This window comes from Prionailurus bengalensis, chromosome A1 (assembly GCF_016509475.1).
Source record: "Prionailurus bengalensis isolate Pbe53 chromosome A1, Fcat_Pben_1.1_paternal_pri, whole genome shotgun sequence".
NCBI classification, from domain to species: domain Eukaryota; kingdom Metazoa; phylum Chordata; class Mammalia; order Carnivora; family Felidae; genus Prionailurus; species Prionailurus bengalensis.
Genome location: NC_057343.1, coordinates 170,357,338 through 170,379,864, shown reverse-complemented (window position 1 = coordinate 170,379,864; position 22,527 = coordinate 170,357,338). Strand labels below are relative to the sequence as shown.

Below are 22,527 nucleotides of genomic sequence, written 5' to 3'. Positions count from 1 at the left end.
AATTAGAATTATTAAAAATGAGCTTATACCTAAAGCTTAGCAATTTCTTACATGTGTCTTGAGTTATAAAATGAAAACTGGTTAATCGAATACCAGTTAATTAGGAATCTTAACCATGCTGTCCAGGATTTTTATAAAATTTCTTATAATATAGCTAGATTATTTTATGAAAGCCTCAGCTCTTTAAAATGTTGGCATTAACCAAAGGTCTAAAATTTTGTGCTGCAAATAATGGATACTCAAATTGCTTATCATTTAGCTAAAGGAAACGACTCGGTTTTATGTGATTTGTCTGCCTTTCATTTTCTTCATTTCACAGAAAATTCTATGTTGCATGGTTATATGATAGCATATTCTAAAACTTTTTAATGAAAAGTTCTTTAAAATATTCCATATGAATTTATTGTATATTTTGATAATTTTAATATTGCTATTCACATATTATTAAATTTAGTTTCTATTATTGAAGACTATGGATCTTTAATCATATATCGTAAAGGGAACTTCTGTCTGTTTGTCTGAAGCTTTGAGTTAACAATGTAGCCTGTAGTCAGGAGATTAGATGATGCTGATGGCTTTCTAAGATTTTCACCTACCAGGAGTAGGTTGTGGGACTAAGTTAAGCATTTTCAGTTTCTTCTCAGGGCAGCAGCATTGATTTCCTCCAGGCGGTGCTGAAAGTGCTCAGAAGGAAAGGACAACTTGGCAATTTCCCTTTGCAGTTGAAATACCTGTGACTTTAGTGGTGGTTGTGGCAGGCACAGGCTTCCACGTCTTCCATCTACTGGAATACTTTTTTGGAATTGACCATTGGAGACATGATTAGATAATATGTCTTTTTAAATCTCATAAATTACTGTGTAGCATGATAATGGCATCTTGTTAATATTTGAATTACCAAAATGATTCAGAAAGGACATTGAAGGTCTAAATTTTTGTGAATTTGTTGTTACACATGGTATGTCTGGTATATGTGTAAATGTGTATGTATAAGGAGAGAGAAAGAAGACTGAGCTATTGCTTTAAATATTTCCAAGGTTTTTGAAGCATTTAAACTTACATTATAGTCTCATATTCCCATGGGGATATTTGTTTCTTTGGTTAGCTACAGAAAATAAAAGATTCTTTTGACATTATTGTTGAGAATCTTTTTTTTTTTTTTTTTTTTTTTTTTAAAGAGCAGAATTCGTTTTGTTGTAATATCAAGCCAACTCTGGCCCAGCACAGTGCCACTCTTCTAGCCTGGTAAATTTTGTGTTAAGTGGTAAGAATTTATGTGAACTTTATGTAATAGGTTGAAAGCATGTACCATATGTGACTTATTTTCTATTTCTATAACTGTTATTATGAGTCATTATAGACAGAATCAAATGTTTAAGCAACATACGTAGCCAAGAATTGCTTATATAGTAAAAGTATTAATGACATGTTGTAAACTATTTATATTCGGAATAATTTCTTTAGTTTTATTCTTCTTTGAATCAAAACCCAAAAATTAATATTTATTCTTATACTGAATCATTTTCACCAACATATTTGAGTTTTATGTTCTATATCTGAGTACAGAGTAGTAACTGACTTATTTGCTATCTGTTTAATAGGAAAAAGAAGAGCATTTTTTTTGTAGGAGTACATCAGAAATAACAAAAGTTCCGAAGGGCTATTTCAGGCTTGATCTCCAAATTTTTTTTTTTTTAAAGATTGTTTTTCAAGGATTTATTGGTAACATTTGCAACACAAATAGAGTACCTACTGTGTGCTAGGCACTTATTACAAGGGGTGAAGCTACGATGTTGAGAGACAGCACTGTGTGTGCCTTTGGAAAGCTCCCGTCTAGGAGGACACAGATGAGTCACCAGAAGAGTTATAATACAGTATGGCACGTGTTCTCATAATGGTGTAAACAAAGAACTGTTGCTTAGAAATTTTTACTTTGATTTTGAATTTTAAATCCATTTTGGGTTCAGTTTTTCACTGGACCTAATTATGATGCATGAAAGGAAAATATCCACCCACTTTATATAGTAGATATTAATTGCTTCTCGGCCTTTTGGCTGAGATCAAGTGTATAGTAGATATTAAACCTTCAACAAATTAAGCATATTTTATTCTAATTTCTCTGATTTTACTAGAAAAGTGATACTGGATACTAAATCTTACAATCCTGTTATTTTGAGGTGTTGTTTAGGACCTGAGATTAAAGAAACAATTATGGGTTTAGGTGTGTAGAGAGCTACAGTTTTTGTGTATGTAAAATGTGTTGATTCAGGGGCGCCTGGGTGGCTCAGTCAATTAAGTGTCTGATTCGACTCAGGTCATGATCTCGCAGTTTGTGAATTTGAGCCCCGCATCAGGCTCTGTGCTGTCAGCTTGGATCCTGGAACCCACTTCAGGTTCTCTCTCTCTCTCTCTCTCTCTCTCTCTCTCTCTCTGTCCTTTCTCTGTTCTCTGTCTCTCTCTAAAATAAATAACCATTAAAAAAATTTTTTTAAATGTGTTCTTATATGTGGATATCATCTACATCTCTTGCATAAATGTTTTTATCTCCAAAGTTAAATTTGCATGTTAGAATGAATAAAATTCTAATTAGACCTGCTTTTGAAATATGTAACCTATTTTATAACATTATTTTTCTTCTTAAAACCCGGACTAAAATTCAGCTTTGCCAAAACTATGCTGTCATATCTAACTTCCTTTTGATATACTTTGATATACTATTTCTGTTAAATACAAAAAAATAAGAAAATGCTACCAGTATGTCTTATTTATAAATTCATAGAGTACCTTTTGTCCAGTCATTGAAGCCTTGACTTTTGTTTCTCATGTATTACGAAGAGTTATTTTCAATTTGATCTTTGTGTCCAAAGTTATGGTGTTTAACTCTAATGTATAAGTTGTGTGAGTTAACAATCTTGTCTATGGCCTCTAGATTTTGCATCATGCATACAATGACACAGATTTTTGTAAAAATTTCTCATGATTCTTGAGAATCATGTACTTACGTTGTTTTAGAAATGGTGGTGGGGTGCACATGCATTTTTAAAATATGGATTTGGAGTTTGTTAAGGGGTAAATAATGACATAGAGATTTAACTTCCTTCCATCCAGATGAATACTCAGTTGTCCTGACACCATTTATGGAATAATTTTTTTCTCGTGTTTTGAAATGCTTCTTTTTTCTCTTCCTTGTACCATTTGTCTGTCCCTGTTCCTGTGACCTTATTGTTTTCTAGTGGGAGAAAGACTAACAATAAACGAGTAAGAAAATGACAAGTAGAAGTAATTTCTATAATGAAAATAAACAGTTATGTGGTAGTGACTGAACAGCTCCTTAAAATGAGTTGTCAAGACCACGCATTCTGAGGAGCTGCCATTAACTCTGACCTGAATATCAAGAAGGGAATAGCAAAAATCTGGTGAAAGAACATTTCAGGTAGAGGAAATGCCCCGAGGTGGAAATGATCTCTATGTGTTCCACAGGTAGAAAGAATTATAGGAAATAGAATAAATAGGGGGAAGAGTGGTGGGAGGTAACAATTGGAGAAGAGGGCTAAGGAGAAAGCATGTATGATGTAGGGATTTGTAGGCCAGGCTGAGGAATTTTGATTTTATTTGAACTGTGAAGGGAAACTACTCAAGAGCAGTGTTTTAAAATTAAAGTTGTCTAGAATGAACTTCTCTTATTTTTCTTCTGCACAAAGAGGAAGTATAGGAGCATAGGTAATTTGTATTTCAAATAAATAGGTTCTTATGTAACTGGGAGCTATTTCTACATACATATGACCCTATAACAAATTTGCTTCCCTTTTAAATAACTTTACAGTTAAAGAAAGCAGACTTTTAGAATCATGTAAGTACCAAGAATTTAGAACTTAAAGAATAAAGAATCTGTTTGCACTAAATATTTAGAACTGTTTTTAGAGAACAATTTTATGATGTGTTCTAAAATAATGTTTTTTTCTTCCGTTAAAATGTTTGTATTAGGGAACAGACATCCTTGGAAGAGGGAGAAATTCCTTGGTTACAGTACAATGAAGTCAATGAAAGCAGCAGTGATGAGGGAAATGAGCCTGCCAATGAATTTGCACAGCCAGAAGCTTTCATGCTGGATGGTAACAATAACCTTGAGGATGACTCCAGTGTGAGTGAAGACTTAGATGTGGACTGGAGGTATGTAGCAGTGTTATTACCATGGTTAATTGTTCACTGAGTAGAATTCGTTCATGATTCTAAATTATGAAAACTGAATCTCTGATCTCTCAAAAGTGTTTTTTTCCCATCTTGTTAGTCTTCCTCTCCTTCAGAGCTCATCCTGGATGTCACTTCCTACATGGACTCCTTCCTACTACTCCAGGCAGTGACCTCTTTTCCTCTTTGACCTTTGGCTCTCTTGAAGCCCACCTTATATCCTGGTTATTTATAAACTCATGGTTTGAGGTTTCCAACCTGTGAGTTTAGCTCTATATGGTAAATATAGCACTTGGTATAATCCTTTAAAAAAAAAAAGAAGATAATAATAAATATTATTTTAATAAATACTACTTGAGGAATTTCAAAACATGTGATTAAACCAGAAGAATCATAAGAATGTAGTTATCCTTCTCTGTATGCAAAATATGGAAAATGACAATTATATCTTCCCAGAGATGCTGAAAGTATTCAGTTTACTTTATGCTGACAAAGAATAATGAGCTTCAGGGAAAAGCAGCATATAACAATTAAGTGGATTATTGAATTGTTAGGTCTCATGATATAAAGGTCAGAATTTAACTGTTTTGGCTTATAGTTAGATTTATCTTTCAAGCATGCAATCGGCCTCTGGAAGTAGCTGGTTATTGACATGTAGGAAGGATATATGGTTCAACGGATCTCTTGTTACTTTTTCTGGAGAAAATAATGGCTTGGTACTACTTTTGTTTTCATGTCTACCCAGAAATATTTTTAAGAATTTGTTTTAGTTTTCCAGCTAAAATTCCATTACAGAAAATAGAGAAAAATAAAGAAAAACTCATTTATATCACCTGATAACTCTGCAGATTTCTAGAAGTTATGATTTTGAGTCTCTTTCCATGTGTCTAGCTACTTCTTTGTGCTTCTTCAAATTGTTCCAGATATGAAACTCAGCATCTCATTGAAACCCTCCTTACTCTTTCCTATTCTCACTCCCTAGGGGGGAGCAAATTAGATGTGCGAAGCACACTTTCATTGCCCATTTGTGGAAGTAGAAGTGGTGTTTTATCACAGCCACACAAACAATTTGTAATTCCATCTTAAACATTCCTACCTCCAAAACCCATTTTCTGGCTTCCTAACTTTATGGAAGAGCAGTGGCTCACCAGATCCCAGTTTTGCTGATCTTGGTACCACTAGCTCTCCCCCACCTCTCTTATGTCTGCCTATTACCCTCTTTCTGAACTCCTTGTGATGCTGATGATGTCTTATGCCTCCACTATGCAAAGTCATTCCTCATAATGCTCAGCAGATGACAGAATTGTCAATTTAGGTAACATCATCTGTGCATGTCTGGAGGCAATTAGGGTTTAATATGAAGAAATGTTTTCTTTTGCACATTTTCAAAATTTTATCAGAATAATGTTTTACAGCTCCATTATGTAGATGCTCCAGTCTGTAGTTGCACTAAAATTTAATTGTTCATTTTCCCCATTGAAATAGTACAGTGAACCTTTCCCCTCATATAACTTGTTTTGTACTTCAGGTTATTTCTTTAGGACAGATTAATAGAGGTGACATTACTGAGATAAGTGGTATTTATTAAGATCTTGATATATATTTCTAAATAACTTTCAAAAAAGGTTGTTCCATATAAAAATTTGAAGAAATAATGAGGTCTTTTTTGAATATAATTTTAACTTAAACTTGAAAACTTGATTTTAGGTTCTAATTCATTGATGATCTTTCTGGATACATCTGTTATGTTAAGATTTTAGAGATATTTGTGATTGTCCCCAAATTTGGGGAGCTTCAGTAGTTTGTTTTTTGTTTTTTTTTTTAACATAGAAAGCATTTTAGCATTAATTTTAAGACAAACTTTTTGAAGGTTACTGTTTTGAATTTTATATAGGTATGTAACACCTCATTATTGCTTATGTGGTACTATGTCAATTTATATGGCAGTAGCTACAGACTGATAAAGTAAAATAGGATTTGACTTTCATATTAAAGTAACATGTCATTTTAACAACTAAAAGGAAAAGTCATGGCAAACAGCAGTTCTTATCTCTAGAGCTAAAATGTGACTTTTTTTTGGTTTGTTTTACCACAACTTAAAAGGTAAAGCTTTTTGATTCTTTAAAAGGAAATGGGAAAAAAAAAAGGAAATGGAAAAAATGCTTTATCAAAGTTTACTTATTTGTTTTGATGACATCACAGAAGTGTTGTAGAATACCCAGAGAATATTTTATAAAATGGTCTGGTGGGAGTTGATGTGGAGAAGACATGAGTTTCAGATTTAGATCTCAACTGTACCATATATTTATTTTTTGATAACTACCTAACTCTCTATTTTCCTGGAAGAAGTTGGGGTTATACTTATTAACCTATTAAGGTTGTGAGAAATTAATTCCCTGTGGCTATAACCATGGCTTAATAACAGAAATTTAAAATGTCTTTTTTTAATGTTTTATTTATTCTTGAGAGAGGAAGAGACAGAGCATGAGCGAGGGAGGGGCAGAGAGAGAGAGGGACACAGAATCTGAAGCAGACTCCAGGCTCTGAGCTGTCAACAGAGCCTGACATTGGGCTTGGACTCACGAGCCATGAGATCATGACCTGAGCCGAAGTCAAACACTCAACCAACTGAGCCACCCAGGTGCCCCCCTTAATAGAAATTAAAAAGAATTTCCATATATCTTTCACTAATACTCCCCAAATATTGACATTTACCACATTTCTGTTATTCACTCTTTCCTTTCTTTCTCTATATTTATTTTATGGTATTTTCCCCCCCACATTTATAAGTTACAAACAAGATGCCTGTTTACCCATAGTCTAGCATGAAGTCCCTAAGGACAAGGACATTTTCTTATATAACACAGTAAAATTTTCAAAATCAGGAAATTAACACTGTTAACAGTACTATTATCTAGTCTACGGACATTATTCAAATGTCTATAGTTGTCCCACTGATGTCACCAGAGAAATTTTTTTCTAGTCCAGTTCAAGGCTACTCATTGTACTTGGTTAACATGTTTCGTGAGTCACTTTTAATCTGGAACATTTCTCGGTTTTTGTTTTTCATAACCTTGACATTTTTAAAAAGTATAGGCCATTTATTTTTTAGAATGGTTCTTAGTGTACATTTTCCTGATGTCATGATTAGATTCAAGTTAAAAGATTTTTAGCAGGAACGCCACAGAAACGATGTTTTATTTTTCTTAGTCCATATCAGAAGACACGTGATGCCAAATTGTCCCATTTCTGTGATGTTAATTGCGATCATTTGCTTGAGGGGATATCTTTCAGATTTCTTCACTGTACTGTTGCCATTTTTTAAAGCAAATAAGATATTTTGAGACCACGTTAAATAACCTGTTTCTTCTCAAACTATCAAACTTCTATCCACTGGTTTTAGTATCATTAGTGATTTTTGTCTCAAACACTTACTACCATGTGATTGCCAGATGAATGATGCTAGAATTTTTAATGTTAGCTGATTATTTTGCAGTGACCAAATTACAGGCAGATAATATTCTTTGAATGTCTACATTTGTTTAGTCTGGAGAAGAAAAGAATTCGGAGATAGTTGGCTCTAACCGTTTGAAGGAGTTTTCTGCAAAGGAAAAGGGAACATAGTTTTCGCTGCTCCAGCAGGCAGATCTAGAGCACTTAACTTCACACGAGCTTCATACTTCTGATGGAGCTCTTCCGCACAGCATGTACCACCCCAGAGAACAGTGTTTCTTCCACATGGAGTCCTGCTGGTTCCTGGATGCCACGACCGTGGTGCCAGCTCTGTGCCGGGCGCGTGTGTGCATCAACTCATTTCATTTGTTTTATAGCTGAAAAAGCAGTTAGATAAAATTTTCACGTTGTCTGACTCTGATTCAGTTCAATGGAGAGGTAAATCCCTGTGTTACCGGCTCCAGGGCTCTCCTTCCTTGCCTTGTGTCTCACTGCTAGGTTAAGGGGTTCTAGTGTCGCAGGGGAGGTTGGATTTGCTAATTTGTGGTTTAAATTCTAATTTTAAAATCTGTGATGGTATGAGGATGTTTCTTTGTACTATGTGATGTCTGCTGATTTTTAGATGGTACTAAGCTATTATCTTCATAATAACACTTTTGTATTTCTTGGCAGTAGATTTATAATTTTAATGATGGTACAAAAGTTGACATCAAAATTATTTTGAATTGGTTTGTGTAACTGGATGTTCCTGACTGTATTCAACTTCTGATAGGACTGTAGAAGTCAACAGAAGGTTGCCTTTAGGTAGACATAATAAGCTCAGTTTTGGAGATACTAGATTTGAGGTGGTGGGTGTTAAATGAGGTAAACTGCCCCATAGAAAACTAAAAATGTAGGTCAGGAGCTCAAGAAGGAGTTTGGAATTAGGTGGAGGTTTAGATAACTGAAGAAGTGGACTTGAATGTCATTGCCAAGGAGGCAAGATTAGAAAGAAGAGGACTGAGGAGTTATTTAGGGTTCCTGAATTTTGAAATGGGTATCTCCAAAACTACAGGAAAAGGAGGAATCTGCGTATGTCTAGGGGTGGAGGAAGGAGATTGGGACCAGAATAAAATATAATGTTTTCTTCAAGGGGATTAAAATCCTTTAGTAAAAAGAAACAGTAAAAATGAGCAGTCAAGAGGTAAGTATTTTTCAATCTGAATAATAATGGAGGAGGCCTCGTTCTCAGAAGAATAGAAGAGAGATTAAGGAGAAAGATTTGAGAAAATAAAATATTTTTAAGCCCAAAATAATTAAGCAGTACAAGGTAAGAGAAGGAAAAGAGGCTTTGTCTAATGATAGAATTGAAATAAATGCAGTAATTGTCTTTACCATGTTCTCCTCTAAATTTAGGTTGGAAACTCAAACAAACAGAAAGTATATGAGACAGAATTGGGGAGAAAAATACTACCTTTATACCAGCCTTAAGCAATCACCCAAGTTGGAACTAAGAACTAGAAACATAAAAAGAATTTTCCCACAAATTTTGTGTGTGATTGTGACAGCTTATTAGGAGAGGTAGTGGTGTCTTAGCTCCTTATGCTTAGTATTTCATTTTTCTGTTGGGTTCATCCTGCCTCTCACCACATAAGATTTATGTTAAAATATTTTAAGGTTTTCTGCTTATAGTATGTTTATTGGTTTATCAGTATGCTAATATACTTATGTCTTCACCATAAAGATTTCCCTAATCGTGGTTGTATTTTTTTTTTTCCAGCCTGTTTGATGGCTTTGCAGATGGACTAGGAGTTGCTGAAGCTATTTCCTATGTGGATCCTCAGTTCCTCACCTACATGGCTCTAGAAGAACGCTTAGCTCAGGCTATGGAGGTATTGTAGTGACTCTGATGCCTATATATAAGTTGGTAGGATACAAAATGATAAAAATTAAAGGCTTTTTTAATTGCTTTCAGGAAAAGGTGAATAGTTTTTCATCACTTTAATAGCATTTCCTGATTAATGATTGCCACTAGTTTGTGTATATAAATCACACTAGACATCCTGCCAGTTTGCCTAATTGCATTATTTCCCAGGTTTTACTGCAGAATAGAGAATGTTTTGCTTACATTTAGAAAATAGACTTTTCCTTTATTAAGTTATCTGGGTCTGTGAATCTGAATATTTTTTTAATGTTTTATTTATTTTTGAGAGAGAGAGAGAGAGTGTACACAAGTGCATGGGGGAGGGGCAGAGAGAGAAAGGAAGATAGGGAATCTGAAGCAGGCTCCAGGCTCTGAGCTGTCAGCACAGAGCCCAATGTAGGGCTTGAATTCACGGACCATGAGATCATGACCTGAGCCAATGTCGGACGCTTAACCAACTGAGCCACCCAATCTGATTACATTACACAGACACAGGTATATTTGTAAATGAAATTGAAGATCTCTAAGGATATATTATACATCACTTCTGCTTTTTTGTCCTCATAGTTTCTAAATACTACCTTGCTGCTTAATGAATATAGCAATTTTATTTCCATTATCTCCATATACAAATACACTTAAATAAATGTAGCACATAATTTTGTTTGGCTTTCTTTTCCTTATTTGATTGCAATACAAATACTCATGATTGTATTTGCCTAAGGTCAAAAGCCCAAGCATTTTTGTGTTTGGGAACTTTCACCGAACTTGTGGATTTCATTGTTAGAAATCTTTTCTTTAAATTACTATTTCTGAAGTGATTTCCAAAGTAGAAAAACAGTAATAATGTGAATGAGTCAAAAGTGAGAGAACAAAAATAAATGAGAGAACTTTCAGGGACTATAACAGCATTTTATCTTGAAATTTTCTGAGGTTAGAAGGTGCAGTTTAGATTCATAAAGTATACAATGGGTAGGTAGACAGACTGACCTGTCTACACACAAACACTTATGTACATGCACACACACTTAAGTTAGCTTTGCTGTGAGATCATATGCTTTGTGTGGTGTGTTTTTTTTTTAAAGGAACCATAGAAATACTGTGTAGTAGGAGGAAAGTCAGAAAGAACATATTACGACAATACACTTAGGAATTTTCCCAGATTATTTAACTTGCCTTAGTCAATTCTGACACATGAAATAATGGCACAGTGTGATAACTTGTGTCAGGAATATAATATGTAAAGATGAAGGATCACTAACTTTTTTGAGATAAATAAATTTTAAGTGACCACAATGGAATATATCCATTCTAGAGTCTAGTTTCACAGTGTTTACATAGTTTTTCCCATTATTATGCTAGTGGTCCATGTTTTGAAAATTAAAATAGAAGTTTTAATAGAAGTTTTCTTGTTACCAGTAGGAATTGTGACATTTGATTGGTGTCTTGAAAGAAGCACCAGAAAGATTGGTCGGGGGCAGGGCATCATACCGTGTGAAGGCACTAGCAGTGTGTGCAAAGACCAGAGTCAAGAAAGACTAGTATGTCCAGGGAACTTACAGTCCCCACATGACTTCTGCTCTTTGGGAACCCAGTGACACTGCCACTTGTCACTCTTAACCATCTGTCCTTCTGTTCTGACTAATGAGTGGTGTTGTGTCTTCCTTCCCTACAGTTTAGCAGCTTCCTCAGATTTAGTGCTCTTTATTTTATTTGAATTTGACTGAAAATCAATACAGTTCCATCTTCCTATCACTCTCTAGAAATCTTTATTTTTCTGCCTACTATGCAGTTATTTAATCATTTTGAAAAGTGAGGCTATATTAATTTATAATTTATGATATTTTCTTTTAAATTTAACAGCATTCTTTAAATGAAAGAAAAGCAACTAATAAGACAAACTGAGTGCTTTTATTTGTTTTTCTCTCAAGCAGCCTGATCTCTTTTCAGCACTGGTTGTTTTCATTTCTCTTATTTTCCCAATACCAGACTGATCTGTTGTCTCAGGTAGTGGCTATTGGTGAAAATATTGGCAATAAATATTTGCCTATACTTTTGTCTCAAATTTGAGTGAGAAAAGGACAAAATACTCAAGATCTTTAACTGTTTGAAACAATGATATTAAAGCTTTTTACTCTGAACAAGTTTTGAAAAATACTTCCCTTTGCACATTTCTGTTCACATTTAAAGTTTTTTAGCATAAACCCTAAGTAATATTGTTTACCTTATTATACCTCTTTGCAATAAAAGTATGTTCAAGAATTTAAATATAAATAAAGTAGTTTAGATTGATTTAAAATTGTTAGCATCTAACTGATCAAAAACAGACTTCTAAATGTTGATAAATATTTAAATGTAAAATTTTACTGGAAATATATCTCTTAATAAGATAGAGGGAGACTTTTTCTTTCCTTATTATTTTATGAGTGAATTTTATTTATTCCTAGAATGAGATCTAGTCGAGCATCAATTTTATTTGTTTTTCATATTTATAAATGTAAACTTGAGAAACCTTGTTCACATAAATTGATAGGGATGGAAGGAGTTTATCATAGCATTGTCACTTAGTTTTTCTGAGATATTTGCCCAAATCACATCAACTTGACAGATTGTTTAGATCCTCCTTTTTTTTTTTTTTTTTTTTTGAAAGCAGATGACTGGAAGCCACCTACAAAATTTGTTATTTAGTCGTTAGTTCAGTGTGACCCCAGTATTTGAAAGTGCCCCCTTTGAATGGGTAAGAAGTATGCTTTTATTTATAAAGTGGAGAAAAGGTTAGTATAAAAAGGAATATGGGAACAGAGACCCAGCACGGTACTTTGACTGCAGGTATATTCTTCAGAAGGTCAGTTTGAGGAAGGGTTACATAAGAAAGTTAAATGAATTGAAATTTAGTCTCTTAAGACTCCATGCCCTTGGCTCCCTAGAAAGTCTTTACACACTTACAGAACACTGCCTATACACTGGGTTATAGGCATTGGGAAGGTAGTACATGAACTTTAGGTTTGTGACCTTGCACTCTTCACTTAACCTCCTTAAGCTTCAGGTCCTCATCTACAAAATGGGAGTAATAAAATTTACCTTGTGGATTGTGACACTGTGTTAAAGCACTTAGCGAAATAGCTGGTGCAGTGATAAGCTCTCTTATAAATGGCGGTATTCAAAGATTATTCAAATCAGCAGTCAGCCAGGTGGTAATCATCTAGCACATGTGGACTCAGTGATCATTGAAAATCAGTATTAAGTCACTTGTTATAAATCTTCACTTTTTAAAAACTGAATTGTGTTTTCTTTAAAAACTAAATTTTGTTCTGACAAAGGATTATGCTACTTTAAATCTAAATATATTCCAGTTGTGCTCTTTAGCCTATTTAGTTGTCTTTCTGACACTTGGAGTAACTTTTGAAAATACACTATACTGCCTAAAGTGTAGATAGATTTTTATATTTTTACAGATTTCATAGCAGTGGTTTCAGAATGGTCTCTCTTAACTCTTGTTGCTTGTACGTGACTCCAGATCACCTTAAGTATTTGTCAGTATCAAGGCAATAAATTATTTTTACATATATGAAATTCCAGGTATTTATTAGCACTACAGACATGCAAATCATCATCAGAAAGGAATAATGAACCTATTGCAACAAACATGTGTCGAAGCATAAGTAGCATCCCCAAATGGAACTTACTGTAAATAATATCCCTTCTTTTTTTATGTGTGGAGTAGCACAGAGGAGTTCTTGCAGTCTGTCTTGAGAAGTACACAAGGAATTGGAGGAGATTTATGGTTATAGTTATATGAGAAAGGAGGGACAAATAATAGGCTATTACCTTCTATTTTCTATTTCCTGAGGGGAAATTTTAATATAAAGAACTATAAACTATAATAGGGGATTAAAGTAACAAAGATTTGCTTAGTAAGGATTAAGGATATTTCTAAAGAATACAGAAAATGCACATGTAAGGAATGGCTCCCACACGTTAGGCTAAGATCACCTAAGAAAGAGTCTCCGCCTCCAAGGCTCGGATTCAAACTTTGATGGAGATGGCACAACTGTGGCTCACTGAATGGCAACAAAGTCACTGTAGTGCTACACTGGCAGAACTTGCTGGAAATCAGCCCTCTCGGGTGCTGCTGAGGAAAGCTGTTTATAGGGAGATGTCTCACTGGAAGCACTCTGCTCCAGAACTGTCCAAGGTGGGTGCTGGGGGAAGCTGCTGGCTGCATGCACTACAAGAGCAAGATGCTGGAGAAGCTGTGGGCGTCGGAAAGTCTGCTGCTGGAGAAAACCATGCATGCCATGGAAGCCTGGGTGAAACAAGCTCACTGGGATTAGAAGTAAAGCCCTTTTCCTCCTGCAGTGTCTTTTCAGCATCCTCTGTGAACAAAGCTTAATTTAACATTGTGACAGCTATCAGAGGAAAATACTTAAATAGCCCAAATCCTTTTTCACAGAGCTGACAAAAATAGCTAATTTGGATTTGAGGAGCAGTAATCAATAACTGGAGAACAGTCCATCCCTTTGATTACTTGGATCCCATATACACCTTTCTACACAACATTTGAACTCTATGCAACAGCAATGCAACTTTATTTCCGCCTAACAAGATATAGCTAGTTTTTGTTATTTTTTTCTTTAAAGTTTATCTATTTTGAGAGAGAGAGAGAGAAAAAGAGAATCCCAGGCAGGCTCCACACTTAGCACAAAGCCTGATGCGGGGCTCGATCCCATGAACTGAGACCCAAGCCTAAATCAAGAGTCGGGTGCTTAACCAACTGAGCCACCCAGGCACCCCACAGCTAGTCTTAAAATGAAGTTTTCACTCTTTCTCTAGAATGAACAAATGTGAACGGACTCCCAAGAGTCATTATGTCCATCACTAAGTATTAATCACTCCACAAATTCATTCAGTCACAATGAATATTCTCTTATATAAGATTAAATTGTAAAATTAACTGCTATATGAAATAAAAATCGGAAGGAAAGAGAAAAAGACAGTGATTAGCAGATACAAATAAACACATAACAAACAGAAAATATGCAAAGCCTACTCTTCCTTGTTTTTATATTTGGTCACGGGCTATAACTGATAGCTGTGGTTTCCTTCATCCATCACCCATTCCATATTTTCTGTACCTTCAGCAAGAATCTCAGCTGCTTAGGATTCTTTACTTGGTGGAGTGACCCAAATCTACATTCTTGAAGAGCATGTGTACTCGGTGATCATGCCTTTTTGGGAGATGTCCTTACCTGATAACTTTACTGTGGGTATAGAAGTAATAAGACATGTACACTCCAAGTGAGATGATCACGGGATTTTTAAGTGGAGGAAGGTTGGTCTGTGGAGCATACACTACTTCTGGTAAAAGGAGGCTCAGAGTGGCTTGGAGATTCAGCATAGTCCACTGTTTCGTCTGAGTCCAATCAGATATTCCCATTTCTAAGTTTCAGAATCCTGATTTAACCAGTCAATGATTCAAGAAACTTCACAAGACATCATTAAACTCTGATTTTAATTCAACAGTTCACACAATTAAATTTTGTTTTTGATTTTCAGAAATAATATGTTTGTTTTAGGGCTGTCAGGGCTACTTTCTGGTTCTTATACAGTACCTTGCTCTGAGAGTTAACCAGCCTAAGTTTGTCCTTTTCTCTTTGTATGCGAGCAAGTGCACTCAAAAACATTCCATCCCACGTTAGTTTTTACAGTCATCATTATTGCCATAAGGTCAAGTGCAGTAGCCACCTGGGCTCCCAAGACACATGTATTAGTTGGCACTTCATTGCAGTGGATCACAGTGGTAGTTTGATTGTGACTAATAAGATTATTTGTAATCAGGGTTTGTATCGATAACATTCCATTCCTGTTGGCCAGGAGCAGGAATAGCAGATCTAAGGAATAACCCTTAGGGCTGAGATAGAGTGCAACCCCCGCTACCAGGGCTGAGATCCAGACTGTGTTGGGAAGGACACAGCCATGGCGCTTAGAGAAATGTTTGTACTACTGTGCTGGCAGAACTTGCTGGAAATCTACCATATGGAACTTGGCAAAATCTGCCCACTGGAGTGCTGGAGAAACTGTTCACAGGGAGGTGACTAACTGGAAGCACACTCCTGCAAAGCCACCTAAGATGGGTGCCAGGGGAAGCTGCTGGCTACCTTACACTGCAGCTGTCAGGCACTGGGGAAACTGCATGTACTTCTGGAGCCAGGCACTGGAGAAGCTACTTGCACAGGAGGATCTTGGTGCTGGAGGAGCCATCCGTGATGCAGAAGCCCACAATAGCGAACCCTTACACACTACAGGGGCCTGCCCAAGAAGCCCACTAGAAGAAGAAGCAAAGTTCTTCTGGGATGTCTGTCCAGAGCTCTCTACTGACAAAGCCTAAGGTCATGCCAGCTGACAAGGGAAAAGTGTTCAGAAGGCCCAGATCTATTTCACAGAACAGAAATGAAAGGTGAACTTGGAGCTAAGAGTTAATTGAATTTCCGGCACACTTTTTCTTCGCTCTCTCTGCAAACCCAGTCAAATTGGCATTCAGTATTATTAACTGTATTTAGTACTCTTACGAAGAACCTTTTTTGCTTTCTCTCTCTTTTTTTTTTTTTTTGCTTTTGTCTCGGCCCTACCCTCTGTTGTAAGTCATCTCAAATCCTTTTTGGAAAGACATAATTCATTGTGAGATTATCTGGACTAAATCCTAAATAGTATACAAAAGGTTAACATTTGCCATCCAAGACAACACAGGGTTAACTGTCAGGCAGAATCTTCCTCCTATAAGGGAGGCCCAGTTTGCTTTTTATTGTGGTAACACACATAGTGTAAAATTTACCCCTTCTAACCATAATACAGTTAATTCGCATCAAGTACATTATAAACAATAACTCTCTGTTCCTCCTCTCCCTAGCTCATGGCAACTACCATTCTGCTTTCCATCTCTCTGAGTTTACTCCTTTAGGGACCTCATATAAGTGGAATCATACAGTATTTATCCTTCTGTAACTGGTTCATTTCACTTAGCATATGCTTTCAAGTTTCATCCATATTGTAGCATGTGCCAGAATTTCCTTCCTTTTAAATACTGAGTAATATTTCGTTGTATGTATATACCACATTTTTTTCAGTTTTATTGAAGTATAAGTGACATATAACATTGTGTAAGTTTAAGATGTACAGCATGTTGATTTGATGCACTTATATAGAACAAAATGATTATCACTGTAGGGCTAGTGACACCTCATATAATTTCTGTTTCTTGCTTGTGGGAAGAACGTTTAAGATTTTTACTCCCAGCAACTTTCAGCTATATACCACAGTATTATTAATTATAATCACCGTGCTATACATTAGATCCCCAGGATTTATTCATCTTATAACTGGAAGTTTGTACCCTTTAACCACATCTTCCTGCTCCCTACTCCTCACCCTCTGACAATCACCATTCTACTCTTGTTTCTGAGTTCAGGTTTTTTAGATTCCACATATAAATTATATGATATAGTACTTAGGTTCTGTTTTCACTTAGCAGGATTTTTTTCTTTCTTATGACTGGAATAATATTCGTGTGTGTGTGTGTGTGTGTGTGTGTGTGTGTGTGTGTGTGTATCTCCTTTATCCATTCATCTGTCAATAGATACGTAAGTTGTTTCCATACCTTGGCTATTGTGAATAATGCTGCATTGAACATGTGAGTGCAGATATCTTCAAGATCCTGATTTCATTTCCTTTAGATATATACCCACAAGTGAGATTGTTGGATCATAGGACAGTTATGTCAATTTTTGAAGGAACTTTTATACTATTTTCCACAGTGGTGTACCAATTTACATTCCCACCAACTATGCACAAGGGTTCGCTTATCTCCGTATTTTCTCCAACACTTCTTATTTCTTATTGTTTTGGTAATAGCCATTCCAACGGTTGTGAAGTGATATCTCATTGTGATTTTGATTTGCATTCCTCTGATGATTGGTGATGTTGAACATCTTTTCATGTACTTACTCTTTTGAATGTTTTCTTTGGGAAAATGTCTATTTAGTCCCTCTGCCCATTTTTATATCTGTCTGTCTATCTATTTATTTACTTTTGAGTTGTATGAGTTTTCATGTTTCGGATATCAGTGCCTTACCACATACATGATTTGCAAATATTTTCTTCCACTCTGTAGGTGGGCTCTCCTTTTGTTAATGGTTTCTTTTGATACACAGAAGCTTTTTGGTTTAATGTAGTCTGCTTAGTTATTTTTGCTTTTGTTGCTGTGTCTTTATTATCATACCCCAAAATTAATTGCCATGATCAGTATCAAGGACCAGTGTCAAAGAAATTTTATGGTTTCAGGTCTTACGTTTTAGTTGGTAATCCATTTGGAGTTAATTTTTGTGAATGGTATTAAGTTAGAGGTCCAGTTTCATGCATGCAGTTATCCTGCATGTGATTATGTGGGTTTTCCAATATTATTTATTAGAGACCTTATCCTTTCTGCAATAAATATTCCTGGCTCCCTTGTCAAATATTAATTGTCCATATATGCTGGGATTTATTTCTGGATTCTTGATTCTTTTCCATTTGTATGTATGTCTGTTTTTATGCCAGTACCATACTGTTTTGATTGCTATAGTTGTGTAGTATAGTTTGAAATAAATTGTATTGCTTCCAGCGTTGTTCTTTGCTTTGGCCATTCAGGGTTTTTAGTGGTTCCATACAAATTCTAGGATTTTTTTTTCTATTTCTGTGAAGAATGCCATTGGAATTTTGATAGGAATTGCATTAAATCTGTGGATTGCTTTGGGTAGTATGGACATTTTAATATTAGTTCTTCCAATTTCTTAACATGGAATATCTTTCTATTATATCTTCAGTCTCTTTTATCTTTCATTTTTCAGTATACACAATCTTTCACCTTCTTGGTTAAGTTTATTCCTGAGTATTTTGTTGCTTTTGATGCTATTGCAAATGGGATTGTTTTCTTTATTCTTTTTCAAATATTTCATTATTAGTGTGAAACACAAGTGATTTCTGTATATTGATTTTGTACTATATAGCTTCCATGAATTTGTTGATTATTCCTAACAGTTTTTTGGTGGAGTCTTTAGGATTTTCTATATAAAAAAATCACATCTGCAAATAAAGACAATTTTACTTCCACTTTTCCCATTTGGATGCCTTTTATTTTTCTTGCCTGAATACTCTGGCTAGGACTTTCAATACTATGTTGAATAGGAGTGGTGAGAATGAGCACCCTGGTCTTGTTCTTGATCTTAAAGGAAAAGCTTTCAGCCTCTCACTGTTGGTTATAGTATTAGCTGTGGCTTGTCAAATATGGATGTCTTAATTTTATGTTAAGGTATGTTCCTTCTGTACCTAATTTGTTGAGAGCTTTTATCATAAAAGGATGATATGTTTTGTCAAATGCTTTTTCTGCATCTATTGAGATGATCATACGATTTTTATCTTTCATTCTCTAAATGTGATATATCACACTTATTGATTTTTGTGTGTTACCACCTTTCTTGCATCCAGAGATAAATCCCATTTAATCATGATGTATGATCCTTTTCATGTGCTGTTGAGTTTATCTTGCTAGTACTTTATTGAGGATTTTTGCATCTGTGTGTTCATCAGGGTTATTGGGCTCTAATTTTCTTTTTCATGTCCTAATCTGGCATTGGCATCAGGGTAATGCTGGCCTCATAAAATGAGTTTGAAAGTATTGCCTCTTTCTCAATTTTTTGAAAGAGTTTGAGAAGGATTGGCTTTAATTCTTTAAATGTTTGGTAGGGTTTTCCAGGGAAACCATCTGATCCTGGGGTTTTCTTTGTTGGGAGATTTTATATTGCTGATTCAATATTCTTATGTTAGTCTGTTCAGATTTTCTATTCTTCATGTCAGTATGCTGTAAATATATGTTTCTGGAAGTTTACCCGTTTCTTGTAGTTTATCCAGTTTGTTGATGTATAATTGTTTATGGTAGTCTCCTCTGATCCTTTGTATTTTTATAGTATCAGTTGTAACCTCTCTTTCATTTCTGATTATATTTGAGTCTCTTTTTTTCTTAGTCTAGCTAAAGGTTCATCATTTTGGTTTATTTTTTCAAAAAAAACAGCTTTTTGTTTATTTTTTTATTGTCCCATTTCTACTTCATTTATTTCTGCTCTAACCTTCATTATTTCTTTCTTTCTGCCAACTTTTTCTTTGTTTTTTTTTTCTTTTTCTGTTTCTTTGAGGTATAAATTAGGTTGTTTATTCGAGATCTTTTTTCTTAATGTAGGCATTTTTTGCTATAAACTTCCATCTTAGAACTGCTTTTGCTTCATCCCATAAATTTTGACATGTTGTTGTTTCCATTTGCATTTGTTTCAAGATATCTTTTGATTTCTTCTTTGACCCATAAGTTTGTTCATGAGTGTGTTGTTTAGTTTTTACGTACTTATAAATTTTCTAATTTTCTTCCTGTTGATGTTTTTGTTTCTTGCCATTTTTGTCAGAAAGATAGTTGGTATGATTTCAGTCTTCTTAAATTTGCTAAGACTTGTTTTGTAACCTGTACTGTGATCTATCCTAGAGAATGTTGTGTGCACTTGAGAAGAATGTATATAGTCTGTTCGTGTTTTATGGAATGTTCTGTATGTCTGTTAGAGCCATTGTATCTCAAGTGTAGCTCAAGTCTAATATTTTGTTTTTGATTTTCTATCTGGATAGTCCATTGTTTAAAGTGAGGTATTAAAGTCCCCTACTGTTATTTACTGTTGTGTAATCTGACTTCAGATCTACACTTATTTGCTTACTATACTTAGGTGCTCTAATGTTGGGTGCATATTTGTTGGTGATTACTATATCCTCTTGATGAATTCACCCTTTACCATTAAATAATAACCTTTTTTGTCACTTGTTACCTTTTTTGGCTTGAAGTCTATTTTTTGTGATATGAGTATAGTTACCCCTGCTCTCTTTGGTTTCCATTTTTATGGAATATCTTTTTCCATCCCGTTACTTTGAGCCTCTGTGTCCTTAAAGCTGAAGTGAGTCTCTGTAGGCAGCATATAGTTAATTGGGGCTTGTTTTTTTAATCCAATCACCACTCTGTGCCTTTTCCCTAGAGAATTTAGTCCATTTACATTTAGAGTAATCACTGAATATTCTGAATTTGACTCTGTACGTACCTTTTCCAACCATATTCTGTTTATCCATTCATCTTTTGATGGATACTTGGGTTTCTACAAGTCCCACCTGTAGTTCTAATCTTATTGTAGCCAGAAGGGCTAATCAAGGCACAAAAGGATTATACTAGGTGGTCATATGATCTGTTGTTCCTTTCATCCTCTTTAGAATAGTAACTTTATGTAGACACAGAACCCCTAAATAAAGTTTGCATCCCAGGTAACCTAGTAATATTAGTGAGCTAGTCATGTGTGTGCATGCTGGTTCTATGCCAGTAGTAGATATAACCATTCAGGAATACGTTATTTGCTTCTATACCGTGAATATTGATCTGGTAGCCCTAATCATATTTTGTCTTTCATATGTTGAGCTTGTCTAAAATGTTTACTTTCTTTCATGTTACTGATTCCACACAGGAACTGATAAATTGAAAGAGGTAACCACTCTTCTGAAAATATAAATATGATGGGCAAGTAGATATTATTGAGACAAGATAGATTTTTGCCATTCTTGTGAAAAGTAGGGTGCTTTTCTTGCTGTTTTTTGATGTTTTGGTTTGATGGTGGTTCCTTTTAGAAGGAGGCTAAAGGGCAGGGGATTGAAGCAGTAGAAATTAACAGGAAGAGAATTGTGGTACATATAATGTTGGATAACACCTTAAAAAATAGTTTTCTATTACTGTTTTAAAGTGTTTTCTAAACTGGATGGCGACATACAGAAGAACGAAACTGGACGACTTTCTTACACCATACACAAAAATAAATTCAAAATGGATGAAAGACCTAAATGTGAGACAGGAAACCATCAAAATCCTAGAGGAGAAAACAGGCAGCACCTCTTTGACCTTGGTCAGAGTAGCTTCCTTCTAGACATGTTGCCAAAGGCAAGGGAAACAAGCAAACATGAACTGTTGGGACTTTTTCAAGATAAAAAGCTTCTGTGCTGTGGAGGAAACAGCACAAATAAAAGGCAGCCTGTGGAGTGGGAGAAGATATTTGCAAACAATATGTGATAAAGGGTTAGTATCCAGATCTATAAAGAACATCTCAAACTCAACACCCAAAAAGACAGTCCGTGAAGAAATGAGAAGACATGAATAAACATTTTTCCAAAGAAGACATCCAGATGGCTTAACAGATATGAAAAAATGGTCAACATCACTCATCATCAGGGAAATACACATCAAAACCATGATAAGATACCACCTCACACCTGTCAGAATGGTTAAAATTAACAACACAAGAAACAACAGGTGTTGTGAGGATGTGGAAAAAGGGGAACCTTTTGCACTGTTGGTAGGATTGGAAACCGGTGCAGCCACTCTGGAGAACAGCATGGAGGTTCCTCAAGAAACTAAAAATAGATCTTACCCTATGATGCAGCAATTGCAAATACCATTAGGTATTTACCCAAAGGGTACAAAAATACAGATTTGAAGGGGTACATGCACCCCAATGTTTATAGCAGCATTACCAACAATACCCAAATTACGGAGAGAGTCCAAATGTCCATCGACGAATACATGGATAAAGAAGATATGGTGTATGTGTATGTATGTATGTATGCTTATATATATGTGTATACATATATGTAAACATACCTACAGTAGAATATTACTCAGCCATCAAAAAGAATGAACACTTGCCATTTGCAACAACGTGGATGGATCTAGTTGCTATTTGATGGAGCAAATCAAATGAACATATGGGAAGGGCGAAAGGAAAGAGAAGAGAGGGAAACAAACCAAAAGAGACTCTTAATGATAGAGAACAAACTATGGGTTAATGGAGGGAGGTGGGTGGGGGATGTGTTAGATGGGTCTTGGG

At 35.3% G+C, this 22,527-nt stretch overlaps 1 protein-coding gene across 2 annotated transcripts in view; it reads left to right on the top strand.

Moving 5' to 3' along the window:
• The window catches only part of PJA2 (praja ring finger ubiquitin ligase 2), a 71,230-nt gene that overhangs the window by 42,697 nt on the left and 6,006 nt on the right, over positions 1-22,527 (top strand). For both annotated transcript variants that reach the window (XM_043595178.1, XM_043595186.1), the window contains exons 6-7: positions 3,985-4,170; positions 9,401-9,512. In XM_043595178.1, coding sequence (XP_043451113.1) covers positions 3,985-4,170; positions 9,401-9,512 — 298 coding nt within the window. The remainder of the gene's footprint in view (positions 1-3,984; positions 4,171-9,400; positions 9,513-22,527) is intronic.